Consider the following 24947-nt stretch of genomic DNA (forward strand, 5'->3'; position numbering starts at 1 on the left):
ACAGCAGCAGCAGCAGCAGCAGCAGCAGCAGCAGCTGCAGCAGCTGCTGCTCCAGGGCCCCGAGGAGCCTGCAGCACCTCCCACAACCGCCTCCCCCCAGCCCGGGGCCTTCTTGGGCCTGGACCAGTACCTGCTGGGGTCCAGCCGCGCAGCCGGGGAGGCCCCTTGCAGTCCTGACACGGAGCAGGCTCCGTCTGCGCTCTCTGACCTGCCTGGTAGCCTAGTCACGGAGCCCCAGGTGCCGGAGCAGCCGCCGCCCCCCGGCAGTCCCGGAGCCGTGGCGGTGCCTGGCCTGCCGGTGGGCCAGCCCGGAGCCGCAGACTCGCCCTCCTCCACCGCCTTCCAGTTCCCGGAGTCCTCAGCAGGGGAGCAATCGGCCGGAGCCCCGGGCCCAGGGGCTGGGGACACCGACGAGGAAGGCGAGGAGGATGCTTTTGAGGATGCCCCTCGAGGCTCGCCAGGGGAGGCCTGGGGCCTGGCGGTGGGAGAGGATCCCCCGAGGCTGGGGGCAGAGCCCGAGGGGGAGCGCAGCGGGCCTAGCGCCCCGGCGGCTGCCTCCCTCCCCAGCAGCCCCGCGCCCAGCGCCCGCTGCTTCAAGCCCTACCCGCTCATCACTCCCTGCTACATCAAGACCACCACCCGGCAGCTCAGCTCGCCCAATCACTCCCCCTCGCAGTCCCCCAGTCAGAGCCCCAGGATCAAGAGGCGGCTGGAGTCCTCCCTGAGCCGCGGGCCCAGAGCTGCCCTGGTGTCAGCCGCCGCTCCAGCCAAGAAGCACCGGGCTGACGGCGGCCTCGCCTGTGGCCTCAGCCGCTCTGCGGACTGGACCGAGGAGCTGGGCAGCCGCGCGCCCCCGGCGGGGGGCTCCGCGCACCTGCTGGAAAGCGGGGCGGCCTCGGAGGGAGGCGGTGCGGCGCCGCCCGTGCAGGCAGCCAAGGTGTCTGGGGCACAGGCGGCAGCGGATGGCTTCCAGAACGTGTTCACAGGTGAGTGTGCCCTGCGCTGGGTCGCCTGCCAATCAGAGCCTTCCCCTGTCACCTGCTGTCCTCACTCTGAGAAGCCTGGGCCAGCTGGTTGCATGGCCTGCCTTCTTAGGGCAATCCTAAAGTCCTGCACGCCAGTTCAGTAAAATTCATTTCTTTTTCTTTTCTCTACTTTTTCCCCCTATCTTTTCTTTTACACCATCTTCAAGAGAACAACTTTGTTGTGTCTCTTAAGTCCTCCCAAGAAAGGGCTCCTCTGTCCGTTTCTCCAAAACATGTGGTGTTCTCTATGTCCAGGGTGTCACCAAGCGGATTAACTTTTTTTTTTTTTTTGGCATAGTTAGCTAAACCATCATCCTCTGTCCATCCTTATCCCCACAGCACTAAAAAGCACAAAATTGTTAATGATTCTTTGACAAGAGTCAGTATTGGAGAAATAAATAATTTATTCCAGTACTATCCTCAGCAATGAGGCGATCTCTCATTGCGCTAATATATATGTGTATGTGTATGTATGTAATATGCAGTTTCTATTTTGCAGCAATCTGGGTAGACTACTCAGCGAAGTGAAGGGGGCACTCCTGTTTGCTGATGCAACCAAATCTGATACATGCTATTAGAAAGTTAATACATAATGAAATAGAATATTAGGGATAATTTTCATTTGGTTTTATGTCCAATCAAAACAAGATATAGGTTGGAGATAGTAAAGGTGAGAAAACCAAAAGAACATGTAATCCAACTAGTACCTCTCTTTAGCTTTTGTTATAGATTCTGATGGGCACCATAAAAGCCTAGCTAAGGAATACCTACTTACTGTGGTAAATAGCAAGTAGTATAATGAGTTTCTCCATTTTATAGGCTTAAATGTCCCAAGGCCTTACCTGAAGTACCCACTGGTAGAGTGACAGTTGGTTTCATGTTCTCTTCTACTCTTAATTATTATTATTATTAAAGATCTTATTTATTTATTTATGAGAGACACAGAAAGAGAGAGACAGAGGCAGAGACATAGGCAGAGGGATAAGCAGGCTCCCTGCAGGGAGCCCCAAGCCGGGACTCGATCCCGAATCCCAGGATCAGGACCTGAGCCATCCAAGCATCCCTCTACTCTTAATTATTAAAGGAAATATTCACTATAAGAATTTAAGGAGGGATCCCTGGATGGCGCAGCGGTTTGGCGCCTGCCTTTGGCCCAGGGCGCGATCCTGGAGACCCGGGATCGGATCCCACGTCAGGCTCCCGGTGCATGGAGCCTGCTTCTCCCTCTGCCTGTGTCTCTGCCTCTCTCTCTCTCTCTGTATGACTATCGTAAATAAATAAATAAAAAAAAAAGAATTTAAGGAGTAGGAAACAGTGAAAATTTATGCAATTACTGGTAGGTTTGTGATAAGTATTTGAATGATTAAAAATTTCAAATGTAATTTGAAAAGCTTAACAGCTTCTGTTACTTTAATAAATGGGTTATCTATAAAACAGTCTTCTTTTTTTAAAGATTTTATTTATTTATTCATGAGAGACACACTGGGAGAGAGAGAAGCAGGTTCTCCACAGAGAGCTGGATGCGGGACTCTATCCCAGGACCCTGGGATCACAATCTGAGCTGAAGGCAGGCACTCAACCAGTGAGCCAGCCAGGCGTCCCCACATTTTAATTTTCACCTATGGGTTACCTTTTACTTTACATTTATAGATTCTTATACTTAAGAGTAACCTTTTTTCATTCATTTATTTATTGCTCCTTTTCTCTCTCTTTTTTTTTTACTTCTCTCTTCCCTTTATTGTATAGGTTAAATGAAAAGTAATGTTTATTGTCTAATACCTTTTACATAAAATGTAAAAAAAAATAAAAAAACCCTCCAAATCCCTGGAAGACCATTTTTGAAGGATGAAGATAGGAAAGTTCTTGAGTTAATTTTGTGAATTTAATGTTGGTGAGAAATCATGTGTTTCCTCTTTAGTTAAGTAATCATTCATTTATAAATATATATATGTATATATATTCATAGATTTATTCATTTGACAGAGAGAGAGTGCAGGAGGGGTTTCAGGTAGGGGCAGAGGGGGAGAACCTCATGTAGACTCCCTGCTGAGTGCAGAGCTGGACTTGGAGCTGGATCCCAGGATTCTGAGATCATGACCTGACTGAAACCAAGAGTCAGACACTCAACCCATTGAGACACCTGGGCGCTGCTATAAATATATATATATTTTAAAGATTTTATTTATTCATTTATGAGAGAGAGAGAGAGAGAGAGAGAGAGAGAGAGAGGCAGAGATACAGAAAGAGGGAGAAGCAGGCTCCATGCAGGGAGCCCGATATGGGACTCGATCCCGGGTCTTCAGCATCATGCCCTGGGCCAAAGGCAGTGCTAAACCACTGAGCCACCCGGGCTGCCCTAAATACATGTTTTTAAATGAAAATATCACCATGATTTAGATAATTATTTCTTAATATTAATGGTTGCTCTTCCTAATAGCATTAGAGTTTGGATATATATTCATTTATTTAATTTAACAAATATATATATGTATATACATAGATATACCCACATACATTCTGGGTAATATGTTAGTGGCAGGACATATAAAGTTCATTAAATCATGGTTCTGCCTCTCCAGGGCTTCCTGAGTACACTAGAGCAATAGAGACATGCCACACAGTCTTCTGGGACATCAAGGGTAAAGGGACTGATTTCCTTTGCAGGAGTCAGGGAAGAGGACTTCATAAGAAGATTGATCAGAGTCCTGAAGATCATAGGCAGTATTTAGGTTGAACATTTGTTTTCCTTTAGGGAAAAACAAAACTCTCGCTACTTGGATTGTATTTTAATTTGCTGAGTATTTCCTAATTTGAAATTTTAGACTCTTAAAGGAGTCCTGTTCAGTAAGTATCTGTGTTCTGTTGCCCTCTCCAGGGAGATTTTTACTGTGCAGGGCAAAAGTGCAGAGTGAGTTCTTTTAATACGGACCTCACCGATTTTGTTTTCGATGGTTGAATATAGCTGCTCAGTGATCCATAGATATTCGTGTAGCTATTTCCATATATTTTTCTCAGCCACTTACTTTCTTAAAAAAAAAATTGATAAGTTTAACCCAGTCTTGAAACTGGTGGGGAAATGCAGGTAGGTAAAGAGATGAAATAACTTTCTCAAGGTCACACTGTGATTCATTCTGAGGCAGAGCCAGAAATAGAAGCTGAGTCTACTGATTTAAGTCTGAATGTCCTTGCTTATTACACATTTTTGAATGTTGGGTACTGTAAGATAACATAAAGTAAAAACTGTTTACAAAAAATATAGAATTTAAATCTTGACTACAAGATTTTCTAGTTTGTCTGTTTTTAATAAGGTCAATCCCTTTAATTGCTGAACATCTGGGCTTCCTTGGGCTGAAAGTAGAGTGATTGTTGGTCAGACTGAACCAAATTCTCTCGAAGCAGCTTTCAGGGAAACTGTTCTTGTGGTGGTAGAGTGAATCCAGATTGACACATGCTGCCTGTTTTCTTGTCATCTGGCATCACAGTTGCTTCTTTACCATCCTCTACAATTTAATGGGTGTCTTGGATATTACTGAAGGCCTGGGAAACAGTGGCATTCTCCTTAGGGAAACTGGGATTTTTTTGGCCTTTTTTTTTTTTTTTTTTTGCATGTCTTTGGATCTATTAATTGCCAGCTGCCTTTGAAGCAGGTGATCATTATATCTATAAGATTCCATAAACGTCTTTTATTTTTAAACCATAGAATGAGGGTTGTCAACTCTACAGAAAGGAACAGATGTTTTTCTCTTTTTACTGTCTTCCAAACGTAGGGAGAAAATTCAGGCAGATAGAGATCTTCGTGGCACATGTTTTTATTTGTTTGGTAGATATAACAACATTTAATGATGACAGAGACCAAAACTTTATCTTGTTTTGTTGATGATGTTTTAGGGCATTGCACTGAAATATTTCCAAAGTTAATTTGTTTGACATACATCTTTTTCAGTATTGAGTAGAAAAAAGGCTTCTGAAATTTGAGAGGTTCCTTTGCACAGTAAATCTAGCAGAAGCTTGTTAATAGATTTTTGCAGTTAAAGTTTAGACATGTAAAATGTTAAATTTGTGATGCTAAATCACTTTTGATGGGAATCTTTCCAAAATCTGTTATGTGCTTATCTGTCTTTTTAAACACATGGAATCAAAGTTTAATCTGTTTTAAATGGCTTAATGTCCTCTTCAGACAGGTCATTGTTACATGCTGTGATAACCTCACCGCTGTTGAGGTATGCAGGGTGCTGGCTCCAAGTCTGCTGTTTCCTGACTTTGTTTCTTGGCTCTTTGCACCTTTATTTCTTGACTCTTTCCTTTCTGTCAGCTATTCATTCATAGAGCTGTCTTTGTCTCTTCTCTACCCCCCGTAATTCTAATTTGATTCTTCTGATCAATTTGTTGTTGGTTGGCAAATCCTTTCATTATGATGTAAGGTTATATTTATTGCACTTCTACTAAATGCCACAGTGTGGTGCATTATATAATTATCTGTAATCCTTAGGACAGTCCTGAAGTATAGCTATTTATTTCCATTTTCCCAGTGAGCTAAACAAGGTTCTGACAAGTGAAGTAACTTGCCTAAGGACTTTAAGCCAGTAAAAGCCTCATCTAGGATATGTACTTAGATAAGCAAATCTGTTGTTCATGTGTATAAAATAAAATCGAGGTTATCATTGAGCTTTTAAATGACTAGCTAATTAGTAAATGGGTTGCACATTAGCATTTGGATTGTATGACTCTCATTTTGGCTTTTCTAAAGGTTATCTTGATTTTTATATCTATAGAGAGGGAACCACTATAGGAGTACAGTACAGGTTTTCTTATATAGCTTGTTAAATTATTAAACTTCTGAATTTGTTAAGGCCAGTTGCTGTCTTATTTCTAGCATCTGACAGAGTATCGATGTCCTTCATGTCCAATACATGAAGTCAGAATCGTGTCTGATGTGTATATATAATGCATCTGTCTTACTATATAACAGGAGAGGGGATTGATTATATGAATACTGTCCTTTTTCCTTTATCTTGATTTACTGGGTTCCATATATCAGAATAGATTTTGGTAACAAAAGCTGGGACTGGAAGCACTGTTCTTAAATCATTTTAGTTTGGTCTGAAATGTCCTTTCCTCATGATGTTTTTTTTAAGACTGTGGTTTGGATTGAAGTCAAGCACCCCAGTGGTGAATTTTCATGACTACTTTATGAGCTGAGGACTGGCCTACTTTTAAGTGCATTTAAGTATGTGGATGTAAGCCATGTGTATTTGAAATTCGACAGGTGCTTTTAGAGCTCTGTTTCCTTCTGATTCTGTTAAAAAGGTTCTGAACATATATACAGTCAGGTGATGGTACAGCAATTATTCAACTATTATTCTAGATTAGTTTGTATCCTAGCTTTTTTAAGTGACTCTCAAGTAATTTTTTCTTACATATATGAAGGTAGAGGAGTAATTTCAAATTGATAATGTTAAGATTAAGTGAAATAGTATATATGAAGCTACCACAACTCTTCTTGGTATGTAGGAGGCCCACAATTGATGCTATTTGCTTTCCTCTCCTAGTTTATTGTATTAATAAACTTCATTGCTCAAAATGGTCCAAAACCAAATCGGTTAAAACAAAACAAAACAACTCTGGAATTGTATACAGAAGTTTGATTAATATACCTAATCACTATTTTCCCCCCATTTATGCATCATTTTTTTTTTCTTTTAGCATTTTCTATGATTATTGGTTTCCTTCAGGGTTTGGATAAGGAAAGCATATGATGGAGGTGTGGCTGTGTGATTAGGTGCAGGTGCTAATTTTTAAAGGAGGGGTGGGGAAGAGGAGGTAGCAGGCAGACATCCTCAGTATTTATGTTCTGCATAGCATTTGGCTGCAATGCCTGACTTTGCAGCCTTAACCTCCCACAGTTTCCTTCGTAAGCACTCAGCTTTAGACAAGTTAATCTGCTTACCCTCCTATGAATGTGCATTACATTTTCCTGACTTGTGCCTTTATCTAGAAGTTTTTACCCTCTTGGACCATACTATTTTCTCTCTTGATTTAGCATCTGAAAGGGCTAAATTTCCATTTTCATTTTTTAATGTCTTTACCGATGACCTCTAACTGGTGTCATTTACTTCAGTATCTCTACACTTACTGTCTGCATCATATTATGTATACTTCTTGGGTTTAGGGATTCCTTGTCTTTTTTCTCACCTGTTTCTGCTCTTCCTTCCTCCTCGTATACTCATCTGATTCTGTCCATCATTTAATCTTCTATCAGTACATCCACCAATATCTTTTCTGTGCTGCTGTGTGCCAGTGAATGTGATGGACACTTAGCATAAATGGACTCCATTTATACTGTGGGATAAAGAGGTCTTCATGTGGGGCAGCCTCGGTGGCTCAGCGGTTTGGCGCCTGCCTTCCGCCCAGGGCCTGATCCTGGAGACCCAGGACCGAGTCCCACGTCGGGCTCTCGGCAGGGAGCCTGCTTCTCCCTCCGCCTGTGTCTCTGCCTCTCTCTCTCTATGTCTATCATAAATAAATAAATCTTTAAAAAAAGATTTTTATTAATTCATGAAATACACAATTCATGATAGACATAGAGAGAGAGAGGCAGAGACACAGGCGGAGGAGAAGCAGGCTCCCTGCCGAGAGCCCGACGTGGGACTCGAACCAGGGACTCCAGGATCGCGCCCTGGGCCGAAGGCAGGCGCCAAACCGCTGAGCCACCCAGGGATCCCCTGAATTAATAAAAATCTTGAAGAAAAAGAGGTCTTCATGAATAATTCTTTGCCACTTTAATGAAAATTTTTACTTATTTTTTAAACACTTTATTTATTTATAGTGAGCACGAGTAGGGAGGAACAGAGGGAGAGGGAGAGAGAGAATCTCAAATGTATTCTCCACTGAACGTGAAGCCAGATGCAGGAGTTCATTTCATGACCTGAGCTGAAATCAAGAATCTGATGCTCAGCCAACTGAGCCACCCAGGCAGTCCTGCCATTTTTTTTAAAAACAGGCAAGTTGGGTATCTAGGCTTCTTATTGGTAACTTCCTATTGAATTCAGGCTGGAAAATTATTAACATTTTTGATTAGTTGAAATTAATTATTTTCATTGAGTTGTGATTGAATCTGATGAAAGTAGAATGATATTTTGATAGAACTTGTTTTGAGAGAACATCTATTCCTATATTTGTTGGTTGATTTTAAAATAGCAATGGTAATTCAGTAATTGAGCTTCCAATTATAAATTTTATTGGTAATGAAAGAAGAAAGGAAATAGAGAAACTTTTATTACTGTGTTTATTCCTGCTTATGCATTATAAGTAATAACCTGATGTTAATGAAATTTAGCATTAAGGGACCATTAGGAAGAAACAAATAAGTACTGCCTGTAACTTGATAGTTATTGGATATCATTTAGTTACTGAAAACTTTCCCAGGCTTTTTTTTTATATTAGAAATATAAATATATGACAAATATGACTTCTAATCAATTTGAAATGCTATTTAGTAAAGCAAGGTGTTATCACATCAGTGTTAGAGCTGAAGAAAATCCCTGTGCTGGGGGATCCATTTATACTGTGGGATAAAGATACTTTGAATATTGGTAGTAAGTGATGGTGAGAGCAATGATGTTTTGATCTTGCTAGTTATGACCAATTGTTGATTGATACTACAGGAGATTTGGATTGGTTGGACTGCCATTACCTAATGCATATCGAGGATCTGGTGTTTTTGGACACTAAGTTAGTGACTATGTGTGGTGAGTGGTTGACATGTTTTATGAAAAGGAAAATTGTGTTGTACAATGTATGATGCCAGGAGTATAATGAGTAGAAGTATATGGAATCTTTCTAATATTGACACCAAACATATTGAGAAAGTCCTTTTTGTACTTATTGTCTACAATATAAGTCATCTCCTATTTTTGGATGGATAATTGGCTTTGTATTTTTCTTTTAGTTTAAACTGCTCAAGAAAAATAGTACTATTAATTCTCTTATTTCATTGTACTTTCACATTCATTTGACCCCTGAACAACACGGGGATTAGGGGTGCTGACCCCCACCCCTGCAGTCAAAAATCCATGTATAATTTTTGACTCCCCCAGAATCTAAATACTAATAGCCTACTGTTGACCATAAGACTTACCAATAACAGTCTACTAAAACATATTTTGTATGTTATATGTATTATTTACTACATTTTTTATAATATGGTAAGCTAGGAAAAAGAAAATGTTATTAAAAAAAATGATAAGGAAGTTGAGGCACCTGAGTGGCTCAGTGGGTTGAGCATCTGCCTTAAGCTCAGGTCATGATCTTGGTGTCCTGGGATTGAGCCCCGTATTGGCTCCCTGTTTCTCCTTCCCTCCTTCTCTCCTTCTGCCCCTCCCCACCCTGCTCCTGTGTGCATGCTCTCTCAAATAAATAAATAAATAACATCTTAAAAAAATAAGGAAATTAAAATACATTTACAGTACTGTATTCTATTTATATATAAAAAAATCCACCCATGCAGTTCAAGCGATTGCTGCTCAAGATTCAACTACATTGGTTTTTGTATGTTTTCAAGTTTCCCTTCTGTCCTATATGCTTACTCAAAATTTTTGTTAATCCATGATGTTCCATGTAGAATTTTTCATTGACTTAAACTTTCTTAGAGACTGAGGCTAAAAGATATTGAGAACTCCTAGGATTTTTACTTTTGTTTTGTTTGTTTGGTTTTATTGTCCTTAAAAAAGTGCAGCTTGTTTAAGCCCATTAAGAAGCAAATAGACTAGAAGAGAACTATTTCAGCATCACAAATGAATTCATTTGAATACTCTGTGGAAAGTTATGTAAACAATGATTCTCTTCATTATTAACATACAAGTCTTATCTTTCAAAAGATGAATGAAAACAATGGGATAACTATAGAGATAATCTTTTGGAACTCATTTTTTTAACTTGTAGATCATTGGCCCTTCCTCTTTCACTCCACCCTCTTTTATTTTATTTATTTGTTTTTTCCCACCCTCTTTTAAATCTGTAGACTAATACTTTCCCTTTGGAGACATAAGGTATGTAAATTATTTATGGGAGGTGTTATGTTTTGCAGCTACCCAAGATGTTCTGCAAGACAATTATATCTTACTGTCCTTATAGTGTTATTTTGGTTAAATGGCTTTAAGAGTGTTAAATGTTTGGATAGTATCCTGGTAGTTTATTTCAGGCTATAGGGTTTGATCTGTCTCTTCTAATTTTAGAAAAATCCAACATTGTGTTGACGCTGTTGGATCTAGCATATAAGGTTGTATAAGAACTGCAGTGATTTCTGTAGCGAGACAGTTGTCTGGGCCAAACATGTGATATAAGTGAAAAAGTCATCTTTAACAGATGACTTTTATCTCTGATTTGGATTATTTCTGTAAGGAGGCTTATTTGATTCTAAATTCACAGATCATTTTCAGTACCATCTGCCTTGTAAAAGCTGGGCATGTAGATTTAGGTAGCTTTAGCTCAACCCCAAGTTTGAGCTACCAGTTTCCTTTGTATGTACCTTCTTGGTTTTATTACCAACCAAAGTTACCAATCTGTAGCTCCTATCTCTCTCCTGGGTATCAAGCAGATCCCACTTGGTATCATGGCTCTGGCTCTTTGATTATTCTCTATAAGGCGGGATGCCTGGGTGGCTCAGTGGTGAGCATCTGCCTTTGGCTCAGGGTGTGATCCTGGGGTCCTGAGATGAGTCCCGCATCAGACTTCTTTTAGGGAGCCTGCTTCTCCCTCTGCCTCTTTCTTATGTCTCTCATGAATAAATAAATAAAAATCTTTAGGAAAAAAATCTCTATAAGGCAAGAGAGTAAACTAGTAATAATATAAAGATGAGCTAAGATGAGCTGGTGATTGCAGTTTAGAAACATTTCAGTGATTCCCTACTGCCCTGAGGCTAAAGTTTAAAATCTTTACTGTATATGTCTTAATATTCTAATGCTCTGTGGTTTTATCCCCTTTTTGTTGCGCAGTGTCTGTCTCATCCTGTCTTGAATACTTCAGTTCTTCAGATATCTCATGTTCTCTCTAGTAGTTTTAAGTATTAATGACACTGTTTCTGATCTGCAGGATAAAACACATTTATTCACATCCCTCAGTATATGGCATACCCCATCATTAGTCCATGCAAGACTCTTCATTTTGTCTGTTATTTATTCCCTGTATGGAGTTTCCTTCATCATCCAAAAGTACAGCATTCCTACGAAAACTTTTGTAAGCTGAAATGGTATATTTTTTATTTTTTTTTAAATTTTTTTTATTTATTTATGATAGTCACACACACACACACACACACACAGAGAAAGAGAGAGAGAGAGAGAGAGAGAGAGAGAGAGAGAGAGGCAGAGACACAGCCAGAGGGAGAAACAGGCTCCATGCACCGGGAGCCTGACGTGGGATTCGATTCCGGGTCTCCAGGATCGCGCCCTGGGCCAAAGGCAGGCGCCAAACCGCTTCGCCACCCAGGGATCCCTGAAATGGTATAAAACAAAGAAATAATTACCATTAACTTATATGGGAAAAATTTTGAAGGTTCCCAGACTCAAAAAAAAACAAAAAAACAAAAAAAACCCTCTCTGAGACTTTTTCTGATATCTTAGGATGCATCTTGCTATTGGCTGCACAAAATAAATCAAGGTACAGAACAGATGCCCACAGACACTGGTCAAAGCTCTGGTTGCATGATGCTGACATGCTAAGTGTAGTTCCTGGGGAAGGCACTGGGGTGGGGGGTACCACTCTTGTGTGGGGTGTAAAGATGACTTGAAAACAAATGCTGAATGCCATTTTTGCTTTTTTCAAGAAAGTGGAAGTCCTTTTTGGATTTCTTTTGGTTACTGTAAACAAGTACTAACATGGATCTTTTGCAAAAACAAACTGTTGTTTTGCTACTTTTCAAAAAGCAGGGAATAGCTGTGTGTTCATTTCCTATTCTGCTCTTTCAATGGGCATAGGGAACTGCTTTTGATGTTTGATTGATATCTATGGAATTGTATGTATTTTTGTAAAGTATATAATATTTCTGTATATGTTTAATTTAGTTTATACAAACATTCTGATTTGGACTTATTTTCTCTTCTTATTTTTTAAAGATTTACTTATTTACTTGAGAGAGAGATTAGGAAGGGGCAGAGGGAGAGAGAGTGTTAACTAGACTCCTGGGTGAGCAAGGAGACCCACATCAGGCTTGACCTCAACTTGAGTCAAAACTAAGAGTCATTTAACCCACTGCACCACCCAGGTGCCCCTTTGTGTGCTGGGGGAGCCCGGTTATGGGGCTCACAGCAGATGTAACATCCAGCCATGAGACTTCATAATTCTAGCAGTCAGTGGGAGTGTGCTGTGGAACCCAGGACTTTAGATCAGAGAAGACACAGCCACTTCCTTGGTGGCCTGGTTTTAAATTGTGTCTTGGTGAGTGACGGAGGAACAGGGCTAGCTGAGGACAAAGCACAGCCGATATCTCACAAACAACCCCACTTAGAGTGGGATACGTGTGGCATTCCTCAGGAAGCTTCTAGTCCTCTTAATTTTTTTTTAAGATTTTATTTATTCATGAGAGAGAGAGAGGCAGGCAGAGACACAGGCAGAGGGAGAAGCAGGCTCCATGCAGGGAGCCTGATATGGAACTGGATCCCGGGTCTCCAGGATCAGGCTTTGGGCTGAAGGTGGCCTGAACCACTGAGCCACCGGGGCTGCCCTAGTCCTCTTAATGTTAATGCTTTGGTAGAGGGAAAAACAATCTTTAGCTTGACAATGGCAATGCCTCCAATATCTTGTAGGTTCTCCTTAGCATTTGAAAATCCTTTTGAAATCTTCCTTTTCCTTACTTCCCCCAACTCCCCGGTATATAATCAGCTACTTCTCACAAACCCTAGGCAGCAGCACTTCCTGCCCACATGTCCTGTCTTTGTGCTTTATTTATTTATTTTTAAAAGATTTTATTTATTTATTCATGAGAGATGGAGAGAGAGGCAGAGACACAGGCAGAGGGAGAAGCAGGCTCCATACAGGGAGCCTGGTGTGGAAATCGATCCTGGGTCTCCAGGATCACGTTCTGAGCCGAAGGCAGACACTCAGCCGCTGAGCCACCCAAGTGTCCCCTGTCTCTGTGCTTTAATAAAATCGCCATTTTGCATCAAAGACGTCTCAAGAATTCTTTCTGGACCTTACCTATATTCCAAAACTTCATCAGTGAGTAGTTCTAAAAAGATTGTAGAATCTTTTCCTTCAACCCTTCCAAGATTCTGTACAATAAGAAATTCTTCTTACTATTTAAACTATTTGGAGTGGATTCAGTTGTATGTAATCATTGGAATCTTAGCATATACAATTATATGTATATTATATATATTTATTATATATATTTATATATTTAGATATTATATATTTCACCCTTTACATTTAAGCTTTTGATTTATCTAGTATCCAGTGTATGATGTGATTAATGTAGGGATTCAGTTTTATTCTTCTCAACATCATCCCCTGTATAGTTTTTACTCAGTGATTTTTCATACTACCTTCATGTGATTCCCGTATATAGGTAAGTTTGTTTCTGAGGTCTATTCCTTTTATGTTTGATTTTCTATCTTCATTCAGTACTATACAGTTCTTTTCTTTTATTTTTTTTTAGATTTTATTTGTTTATTCATGCAAAGCACAGAAAGAGAGAGAGAGAGAGAGAGAGAGAGCGAGAGCCAGAGACATAGGCAGAAGGAGAAGGAGGCTCCATGCAGGGAGCCTGATGTGGGACTCTATCTTAGGACTCCAGGATCACACCCTGAGCTGAAGGCAGATGCTCAACTGCTGAGCCACCCAGACATCCTTGGTACTATATAGTTCTTAAAGTGTGGCTTTGCAATGTGTATAATTCCTGGAAGTGTCCTCCTTTTTCAAAGTTGATGGACCTGTTGTCTTCCATAAGTGTGGAGTTTCTTAAAAAGTCCTAATGGTGTTTGATTGGTATTTTATTAAGTTTATAGATTAAATTAAGGATTATTGTTGCTTCTGTAATATCACCCATGACTGAAAGGCATCTTCATTTATTTAGATTATTTATGTTCTTTTACTAGAGTTTGGACTTTTCTCTACAGAGGATTTGTGTTTTCTTTGATGAGCTAGTTTCTGAATGCTTCATATGTTTTATTGTTAAGGGTCATGGTATCTTACTTTTGTATTATTTCTAGTTTCTATTGGGGGATAAAGACATCTTTTCACTGTCTTTCAGTTGTATGGTATGATTTCCCTTATACATATTTTTTAAAATTAAAGGTTAGTAATATCTAAAGTTTAGAGTTAAGATTCTTTTTTTTTTTTTTAAAGATCTTATTCATTTATTTGTGAGAGACACAAGAGAGGCAGAGACATGGGCAAAGGGAGAAGCAGGCTCTATGCAGGGAGCCCCATGTGGGACTGGATCCCGGGACTCTGGGATCATGCCCTGAGCCAAAGGCAGATGCTCAACCACTGAGCCACCCAGGAGTCTCTATAATTAAGGTTCTTTTTTTTTTTTTTTTTAAAGATTTTATTTATTTATTTATTTATTCGAGAGAGAGAGAGAGAGAGAGAGAGAGAGAGAGAGAGAGAGAGAGGCAGAGACACAGGCAGAAGGAGAAGCAGGCTCCATGCAGGGAGCCTGATGTGGGACTCGATCCTGGGTCTCCAGGATCAGGCCCTGGGCTGAAGGTGGTGCTAAACCGCTGAGCCACCTGGACTGCCCTATAGTTAAGATTCTTATCCAACTCTGATGTGTGGGTTTTTCCCTCCATAGCACTAAGCAGTTCTTTATGACTCCAGCTAGATGTTTTATAATTCAACTTAATTTTGACATTATCTACCTGGAGATAGTGTACTACCAGATTGCCCCTCATCACTTGCCAACCAAAATTCCAGACCTGGGCTTCTGACTGACCAGTTATACGTTCCAACAGCTCTCTCCTTGGGTTCAATTAGTTTGCTAGAGCATCTTACAGAACTCAGAGAAACATTTTACTTACTAGATTACCATAAAAGGATATAACTTTAATATAAAAGTTTATTATAAAAGAATATCACTCAGGAACAGCCAGATGAAAGAGATACATAGGGCAAGGTATGGGAAGCTGTGGAACTCTCATTTTCTCTTAGCATGCCATTCTCCCCAAATCTCCATGTGTTCACCAACCAGGAAGTGCTAATGCAGTCCTTAAGTTTTTAGGAGGTTTTTAAGGAGGCTTCATTATATAGGTTTGATTGATTAAATCATTGCCTTTGGTGATTGAACTTGGTCTCCAGCTACTCTTCCCTCCTGGAGGTCAAGAGTAGAACTAAAAGTTCCAGCCCTCTAATCACAAGGTTTCCCCCCTGGCTAACTGTCCTCATCCCTAGGTGCTTTCCAAATGTCATGTCATTAACATAAATGCAGCTGTGGTTGAAAGGGGTTTGTTGTGAATACCAAGATGCCTTTAGTGCTCTATCACTTAGGAAATTCCAAGAGACTTAGGGGCCAGAAACTGTGTGAAAAACAAATATGTATTTCTGTTTATAAATCATAATATCATGAGGCACCTGGGGTGACTGGCTCTTGGTTTTATTTATTTTTTCTTTTTTAAAAATTTTTATTTATTATTTATGATAGTCACACAGAGAGAGAGAGAGAGAGGCAGAGACACAGGCAGAGGGAGAAGCAGGCTCCATGCACCGGGAACCGATGTGGGATTCGACCCCGGTCTCCAGGATCGCCCCTGGGCCAAAGGCAGGCGCTAAACTGCTGCGACACCCAGGGATCCCTGGCTCTTGGTTTTAGCTCAGGTCATGATCTTGATCAAGTTTTGGAATACAAGTGAGGCCGGAGCCGACGACCAAGAAAGATTCTTGAGATGTCTTTGGTGCAAAATTATGGTTTTATTAAAGCATGGGGACAGGACCCGGGGCAGGAAGAGCTGGTGCCCCTGGCCCCTGAGGGGTGGCTGATTATATACCTGGGCATTGGGAGGGGTTTGAGAATAGCTATACTCTAAGGAATTTTGGAAGAAAGGTTTCCAGGACCTTGACGGGGCTAGCCATTGGTGGGAAAAGGTGCACTTATTACTGTCTAATAAAACCTGAGTCATGAGACCCTTCAGATGTGTATCGGTGGGCCATGTCCTTGGCAGATGATTGCCATCATGCATCTTGGGGGTTTAGAGATAAAGGAATTTTTTTTAAAGGATTTTCTTTATTTATTCATGAGAGATACAGAGAGAGAGAGGCAGAGACACAGGCAGAGGGAAAAGCAGGCTCCAAGCAGGGAGCCCGATGTGGGACCCGATCCTGGGTCTCCAGGATCACGCCCTGAGCTGAAGACAGGCACCAAACTGCTGAGCCACTCAGGCATCCCAAAGGAAATTTCTAAAGGAATTTTTATATGTTAAAGTAGGCTTACAGGCTCTTGGGGGTTGGGCTAAGATTGCCTTCTGCCCTTAGCAAAGCATTAACTTCGAGGCAGTTGAGTCCATAGAAGGTTGCACTCCCTATTTCAAGGACTTGTCAATGTGCTTTGTCCTCAGCTAGTCCTCTGTACCCTCATCAATCTCAGGGTTATAAGATCTGTCCCCTCCACACCGTACTAGGTGTGGAGCCTGTTTGGGATTCTCTCTCTCCTTTCCCCTCTGCCACTCCCTCACTCCAATTCACACTGGGTCTCTCTCTCAAAAAACAAAAAATCATAGTATCATAATAGTCATATGGATTTTATTTTTTATTATTTATTTATTTATTTTAAAGATTTTATTTTTTTATTCATAGACACAGAGAGAGAGGGGCAGAGACACAGACAGAGGGAGAAGCAGGCTCCACGCAGGGAGCCCGCTGTGGGACTCCATCCTGGGTCTCCAGGATCACACCCCAGGCTGCAGGCGGCGCCAAACCGCTGCGCCACCGGGGCTGCCCGTCATATGGGTTTTAAAAAGCAATATTTTTTTTTTACAGCAAAATGATTGAAATATAATCTTATGTCATGATATGAATTATATATATTCTTTTGAAAATACTGTGGTTGTTATGGCTTTCTTTTTGTCATTGTATGTGATCAGTTTTTGTGTCTGTGCCTCTCTTTGGGGAGTCATAATCCTAAAATCCAGAAACATTACTAACATTTTAATTTAGAAGGTTGTGTTTTACACTCAACATTAATAAAAATCTCTAGTATTTAAAGTGCTTCTAAGGAACCATTTAAACAATTATATAATATTTTACCAATCAGAAAAACACCCACCCGTCAGTGTTCATTACATACTCTTCCTTGGCTTGCCCACTATATATTGGGCTAACTTTTCACACCTTCATTTGGTCTTTGTCCACCTTAATTTAACATTCACCCTTGGCGTATCCTTTCCATGCATATCTCAAATTTCTGTTTCAGTTCAATAATGAATTCCAGGCATAAATTTCCTATTGCCTTAAAAGTATGATTGTAAGGATATGGGAGTAGATCCAAACTCAACTTCTCTTTCCTCTAAACCCCAAATGCTCCCTTATTTATTGCCTGTCCTGGTGCATGGTTAACAGTTCTGGCACAGCTCTTTACCCAGTTTCTTAAGCCAAAATCTGGGAGTATGCAAGTTAGCCAAGTTCCTCACACTTACTCTTTCTTAAATCCAGTCAGTCACTAAATCCTGTTAAAATACATTTCAGAACATCTTTCTTAAAATACTCATCCTATTCTTTGCAGGGGAATGATTAATGCTCTTCTCACAATTATTCAATGGATCTGCATCGGCTTCAGGGACAAATTTTAAACTTTAGGTATATATTCAAGCAGAAAGTTGAATGCGTTAAAGGACAGCGAACTAGATTTGCTAGCAGTTGTCTGATTTAACTCAACATAAAGAAGGCTGTCTCTTATAGAATGTCCAGCCTTGGAATGGATGATCTTGAAAGGAGTGATTTCACTGGTCAAGTGAACACTGGAGATGTTCAACTAGAGAGTAAATGGGGATCTATTGGGCTACTCATAACTCTGGAGAGTCTGAACTTGGTAACCACTGATATTCCTTTCCAGAAAAGAGAATGCTGTTTGACTTCTAAAGTAAGAGCAGCAGCTGTGGTCTGTCTTATTCCTTTGATTTGACACTGCTTTAAAGAGATAACTCTTCAACTAGAGGTAATTTAGAAGTTGCCATTTATTAGGTTCACTTTTATGGATTTAACTTAATAGATTGAAATTAAGTTTTTTTCTTTTAAAGCATTTCTCTCTCACATGTTTAAATTTTCCCTTTGAACTTTGATTTGCTTCAGGTACTTTATTTATTTATTTATTTTAAAGGTTTTATTTATTTATGAGAGACACACAGAGAGAGGCAGAGACATAGGCAGAGGGAGAAGCAGGCTTCCCACAGGGAACCTGATGTGGGAATGGATCCTGGGACTCTGGGATCATACCCTGAGCCAAAGGCAGACACTCAACCGCCAAGCCACCTAGGCGTCCCTGCTTCAGGTACTTTAAAAATGTTCCCAGATAAATCCATACTCTAACATAGGTCCTAAAAATGTTTGGTAGTCATTGTTATTTATGTTCTATGATATTCTTTGGCCAGTTTTTTATTAAATTTATGAGATTAAATTTCTTGATCTGTTTTTGTCCAATTTCATCTCTTGATTAATCAAAGTCGCATAACTCCTTTTTTTTTCTCAGAGAAAAGCCTTGATGGAAGCCAAATATGAACTTTATATACATTTTTAATAGGCTGTTTTGTGACTCTAGTCAGAGGTCTGTAAAAAATTACCAAAGTAAATTTTTTTACCTTATTTATTTATTTACTTATTTATATGTAGTTGACACATAATGTTGCATTAGTTTGAGGTGTAGAACTTGGTCATTTGACAAGTTTATATAAATATGCTGTGTTTACAAGTGTAACTAACATCTGTCAATGTACAATGCTGTTATATCATTGATTGCATTTTTTATGCTGTGCCTTTTAGTCCTGTGACTCATTCATTCCATAACTGGAAGCCTGTACCTCCCTCTCCATTCACCCATGTTGGTCAACGTCCTCAGTCCCTCTCTTCTTGCAAACATCACTTTGTGTTCTGAATCTATAGGTCTGATTCCACCTTTTGTTTGTTTATTCCTTTTTTTCCTTTTGAGATTTCACTTATCAGTAGAATCATATATTTGTCTTTCTTAATCTGACCTACTTCACTTAGCATAATACCCTTTATGTCCATCGGTATTGTCACAAAATGGCATGATGCCAACCTTTTTATGGCTGTGTAATATTCCTCTGTGTGTGTGTGTGTATGCTGTGTACACCATATTTTCCCATTTCATTTGTTAATGGATACTTAGGTTGCTTCCATATCTTAGCTAATGTAAATAATATTGGAATAAACATAGAAGTGCATATATCTCTTCACATTAGTGTTTTCAGTTTGAGTAAATACTTAATAGTGGAATTATTGGATCCTATGGTATTTCTGTTTTAACTTTTTGAGGAACCTCCATACTGTTTTTCACAGTGGCTGCCCCAATTTACATTTCCACTGACCGTGCAGGAAGACTCCTTTTTCTCCACATCCTTGCCAGCATTTGTTATTTCTTGTTGTGTTGATTTTAGCCATTCTTACTGGTGTGAAGTGATATCTCATTGTAGTTTTGAGTTACATTTCCCTGATGATGAGTGATGTTGAGCGTATTTCATGTGTCTGTTGGCCATTTATATGTCTTTAGAAAAATATCTATTCAAGTCCTCCTCTCATTTTTAAATCAGATTGTATTTTTTGGTGTTGAGTTGTATAACTTCTTTATATATTTTGGATATTAACCCCTTATTACATATGTCATTTGCAATATCTTCTCCCATTCTGTAGGTTGTCTTTTACTTTTTTTGGTGGTTTCCTTTGCTATCAAAAAGTTTTTTTTTTTTTAAAAAATTTTAAGGTAATCCCAATAATTTATTTTTGCTTTTGTTTCCCTTGCCCTAGGAAATGTATCTAGAAAAAAATTGCTATGGCTAATGTTTTCTTCTAGGATTTTTATGGATTCAGGTCTCACATTCAGGTCTTTAATCTATCTTGAGTTTATTTTTGTGTATGCTGTTAGAAAGTAGTCTGGTTTCTGGTTTCATTCTTTTAAGTGTAGCTGTCCAGTTTTTGTAGCACCACTTATTGAAAAGACTTTCTCTTCTCTGTTCTGTATTCTTACGTCCTTTATCATAGATTAATTGACCATATAATCATGGGTTTATTTCTGGGGTCTCTATTCTGTTCCATTGATTTCTGTGTCTGTTTTTGTGCAGTCCCATACTGTTTTGATTACTACAGCTTTGTTTGTGGTATATCTTGAAATCTGGGACTGTGATACCCCCAGCTTTGTTTTTCTTTCCAGGATTGCCTTGGCAGTTTGGGGTCTTTTGTGGTTCCATACAAATTTTAGGATTATTTGTTCCTAGTTTTGTGAAAAGTGCTGCTAGTATTTTATTAAGGATTGCATTAAATCTGTAGATGTCAGGGATGCCTGGGTGGCTCAGTGGTTAAGCATCTGCCTTTGGCTCAGGATTGATCCTAGAGTCCCACATTGGGCTCCCTGCATGGGGCCTGCTTCTCTCTCTCTGTGTCTCTCATGAATCAATAAATAAAATATTTAAACAAAAATAAATCTGTAGATTGCTTTGTTTAGTAGGAACTCTTTAACAATAATTTTTCCAGCCCACGAGCGTGGGATATCTTTCCATTTGTTTGTGTCATCTTCAAGTTGTTTCATTAGTGTTTTATAGTTTTCAGAGAACAAGTTGTTCACTTTTTTAGTTAAGCTGATTCTTAGTTATTTCATTCTTTTTGGTACAATTGTAAATGGGATTGTTTACTTAATTTCTCTTTCTGCTACCTTGTTATTAGTGTATAGAAATAGTATCAATTTCTGGGTATTAATTTTGTATCTTGCCAGTTTACTGAATTAATTTATTATTTCTAGTAGCTTTTTGATGTAGTCTTTATTTTTTAAGCTTTTAAAAAAGATTTTATTTATTTATTTGAGAAAAAGAGAGAGAGAGAGAGAGAAAGAGAGAGAGAGAGAAAGAGAGAATGAGTGGTGGGAGGGGTAGAAGGAGAGGGAGAAAGAGTATCTCCAACAGACTCCATGATGAGCACTGAGCACAATGCAGGGCTTGATCTCATGACTTGAGATCATGACTTGAGCTGAAATCAGGATCTGGATGCTTAACCAATGAGCCACCAAGCTGCTCCTTAATGGAATCTTTAGAAATTTCTGTGTATAGTATCATATCATCTGCAAATAGTGACAGTTTAACGTTGTCTCTTATTTCTTTTCCTTGTTTGATTGTTGTGGTTAGGACTTCCAGTGCTATGTTGAAAAAAAGTGATGAGAGGGGATATCCTTGTCTTGTCCCTGCCTTAGAGGGAAAGCTCTCAGTTTTTCACCCTTGAGTATAATGTTAGTTATGGGTTTTTCATAAGTGGCCTTTATTATTTTGAGGTATGTTCCTTCCTCTTTTTGTTGAGTTTTTTTTTAAATCATGAATGGATGTTGTACTTTGTCAGATGCTTTTTCTGCATCAACTGAGGTGATCATATGATTTTTATTTTTTGTTTTGTTGATGTGGTGTATGACATTGATTCCAAAGTCACTTTTTCTTTTTAAAAGTAGGCACCATGCCTAGTGTGGAGCCTAATGCGGGAGTTGAGCTCATGATCCTGAGATCTTAGACACTTAACCAACTGAGCCACCCAGGCACCACCTAAATCTTTGTTTTTTCCCCCAAAGATTTTATTTATTTATTCATGAGAGACAGAGAGAGATGCAGACATAGGCAGCGGGAGAAGCAGGCTCCTCACAGGGAGCCCGATGTGGGACTCGATCCTGGATCACACCCTGAGCCAAAGGCAGACGCTGAACTGCTGAGCCACCCAGGCCTCCCTAAATCTTTTTTAATGCTCTGTTGTAGTGTGGCATTTTATTGTAATGATGTCAAATACATTTATTACTACTCTTTTCCATATTGTCAGTGTTAGGTAACAAAATGCAGCAAATGTGAGTCCCCTTTCACCACGCAGAGCAGTCAACTTCTTCAAAAAAAAAAAAAAGATAAAGGTACATAGAATTGAGGACTTAGAAAACCAGCACATCTGCAGGCCAGTCTGCAAGTGTTTTATAAAGTTTAAATATCAAAATATTTCTTCCTTATCTGGAATTTTGAGCTTGATAATGTGCTCAGAGGAGGGAGTTTCCTGCAAGAGTGGCTAGTCTGTGCTGTCCACAGTTGCAGGGGGTTCTGTTCAGAGGGAGCAGAGAGCTTCATCCTCATCTGTTCACATCCCTTCATGAGCTGAGGTCATCTTCTCTGCAGGTAGGGACTGAAGGTTAGTTATCTTCATGTGTCCTATGATTTATTTTTCTATGACATGTCCAGCAGTTTGACTACACATATGTCTTCTTGCCTCAAGACAACCCTAGATATTTATACCAAGGAGGGTCTTCTTATTGTAAAAGTTGAAGCATTGGTGTCTGAAACTAGACATGGTAGTTTCTATTTGATCATAATTGGCCTCTCATACCTGTTTTTTTCTTATTTCTCCAGCACAGATCATCAGTACGTGGTAATACACAATATGTGATATCTCTGTATTCACCAACATCCTAAACTCAGTTATGTCTAACTAGATTTGCTGTCAACAATACATTTCCTTTGTCATTTCAATTGATGGTTACTATGGGCTTTCAGGGGAAGTTTATCAGATAAGTCTCAGCTAGAAGATCAGGAAAAAGCTTAGCATAATAAGACTTCTGTTTAATTCTCATTTTGCATAAGATATAGAACTTGGAAGAAACAGAAACTTATACTGACCCCTTTCAAAATATAGCAGTTATATTTTGCTCATAATTATAAATGAATGATGTTATGGGCCATAAAACAACATCAGACTCACACTCAGCCCTTCCCCATATATGGCCCGGGATATATTAGTCAAAGATTTGAGTACACTGTCATAACGTATTATTATTATTATTTGTAAGGGACAGGGAGCATGTTTTCATCATGATTATATCCTCTGGTGGACCTAGGACATTCTTTGCAAATGATAGACTCTTCAGTGTTTGGTTATATCTTTGGTACTTTATCTCTCTTTTTACTATTTCTGCAAAGGATGTTTAATTAAGATACTGTATCTAAATAGACTGCATTTAAAGCATTCCTTCATGAGCTTTGGTCATTATAACTGTCTTGTCAACCCCAGCAGGGTGCAGATCATGTGGTCTATTTCTTTTATATTGTAATAGAGAATGTTGGTCAGAAGCTTTTCCCAGAGTTGCTGGCTTACTCAGAAGTAGAAGATCCCTGGAATAAAAATTAGGAGAGCAGAGTATGCATCCAGTTTTGGCACAGTTACCCTCCAGTCTGTAGCCTGATTCTACAACCTTTTCATCCTTTGGTTAGTTGCTTTGAAATCGTGATGGTAAATCCTTGCCTTGCTTCACAAGCTGACAATAGATGTGGAAGTGCCCTTTATATTATATCATTCTGTCTGAAATACAGGTTTTCTACTTTTTATAGCATCACTGCTCACTGCCCAAAAGAACTCCAGTGCCAGGGACTCATGATTTTACTTTTTCCTTGTGTTGGAGGATGACTGCATTTGGCCTTGTTTCCATGTTTGTCCAGCTCTGTGAGTTTTGCTTAGCAATGCAAGAAAAGTATTTGTGGATAGTGTGTTATTACAAAGCTGATACCACATGCTAAAGTAAATATCTTTACTAACTAGGGTGGGTAAGTGTATGCAAGAGGAAGTAGAGGGGATTAGTGTAGAAATAATTGGAGAACATTAGTGATGAATAGGTTCTCTCTCACTGAGTGAATATTATTTTTAACATGAATTTAACAAATACAGTGAAACAAATAATGCAAGTTAAAAAATCATAAGTTAGGAATTCTAGAAAGCAGAGTCTTAAATATTACCTATGGTGTCATTAAGAGCTACTGAATGTAAGAGGAAAAACAAAAACGGAAATGAAAACTTGGTGGACAAAGATTTTAATCTGTGATCATCCTGCTTATTATCATACGTTCTAATGCCTTTAGGTTAGAGGTATATTCTTAGGATTACATTGATTAGTTATGATTTCCTTTCTCTAGGTTAACCAAATTTTTATTTATCCTATTTAAGAGTACAAAACCTTTGAAATGAATCTTGATAAAAATAATGATAGGGTCATATTTATTGGACACTGTTAAACTTGTTACAAAAATTATTTCAACTTAGTTTTTTTTATAAAGATTTTATTTATTTATTCATGAAAGACACACAGAGAGAGGCAGAGATATAGGCAGAGAGAGAAGCAGGCTCCCTGTAGGGAGCATGATGCAGGACCTGATTCCAGGATCCTGGGATCACTACCTGAGCCAAAGGCAGACACTCAACCACTGAGCCCACCCAGGTGTCCCTCAACTTAGTTCTTATAACAATCAGGCTCAGTCTCTCCCTAGTTTGGATTCAAGGCATTCCTGTAGTAGGTGAGTGTGTCCCAGCTAAGTCCCCATTTATCAGCTGTGAGAAGAAAAACAAGTTCATGTCTCTGTCTGTTCCTTCCACCCTGGTCAAATTATATTCATAGTCAGAAAGGGAGCTCAGTACAGTCCAGCTAGAGTGCAGGTCCTAGAAGTAAAAACTTATGATGTTCCTTTCCTACCACAATCATTTGACCCTTTAATAAATTGAATTCATGTCTCTTGTTTTTGTAGAATAAGGGGCACCTTGTTTAGCTTTGCAATCTTAAGAGTCTCATGTTCTGACTGAGCCAGTCAGGTGCTATCTATCTATCTATCTATCTAGCCTTGCAATCATTAATGTTTCTAATGGCATGATTTAAGGTATTTGTTGTGAAAATTTGATTGTACATACACATAGAGGTATGATGAGCCCAATGCA

General features: G+C 39.4%; 1 protein-coding gene across 1 annotated transcript in view; it reads left to right on the plus strand.

Annotated features, from left to right (window-relative positions):
• The window catches only part of FMN2 (formin 2), a 363009-nt gene that overhangs the window by 616 nt on the left and 337446 nt on the right, over positions 1-24947 (plus strand). The window contains 1 exon segment of the mRNA XM_055323458.1: positions 2-986. Coding sequence (XP_055179433.1) covers positions 2-986 — 985 coding nt within the window.

This window comes from Nyctereutes procyonoides, unplaced genomic scaffold (assembly GCF_905146905.1).
Source record: "Nyctereutes procyonoides isolate TBG_1078 unplaced genomic scaffold, NYPRO_anot_genome, whole genome shotgun sequence".
Classification (NCBI taxonomy): Eukaryota; Metazoa; Chordata; class Mammalia; order Carnivora; family Canidae; genus Nyctereutes; species Nyctereutes procyonoides.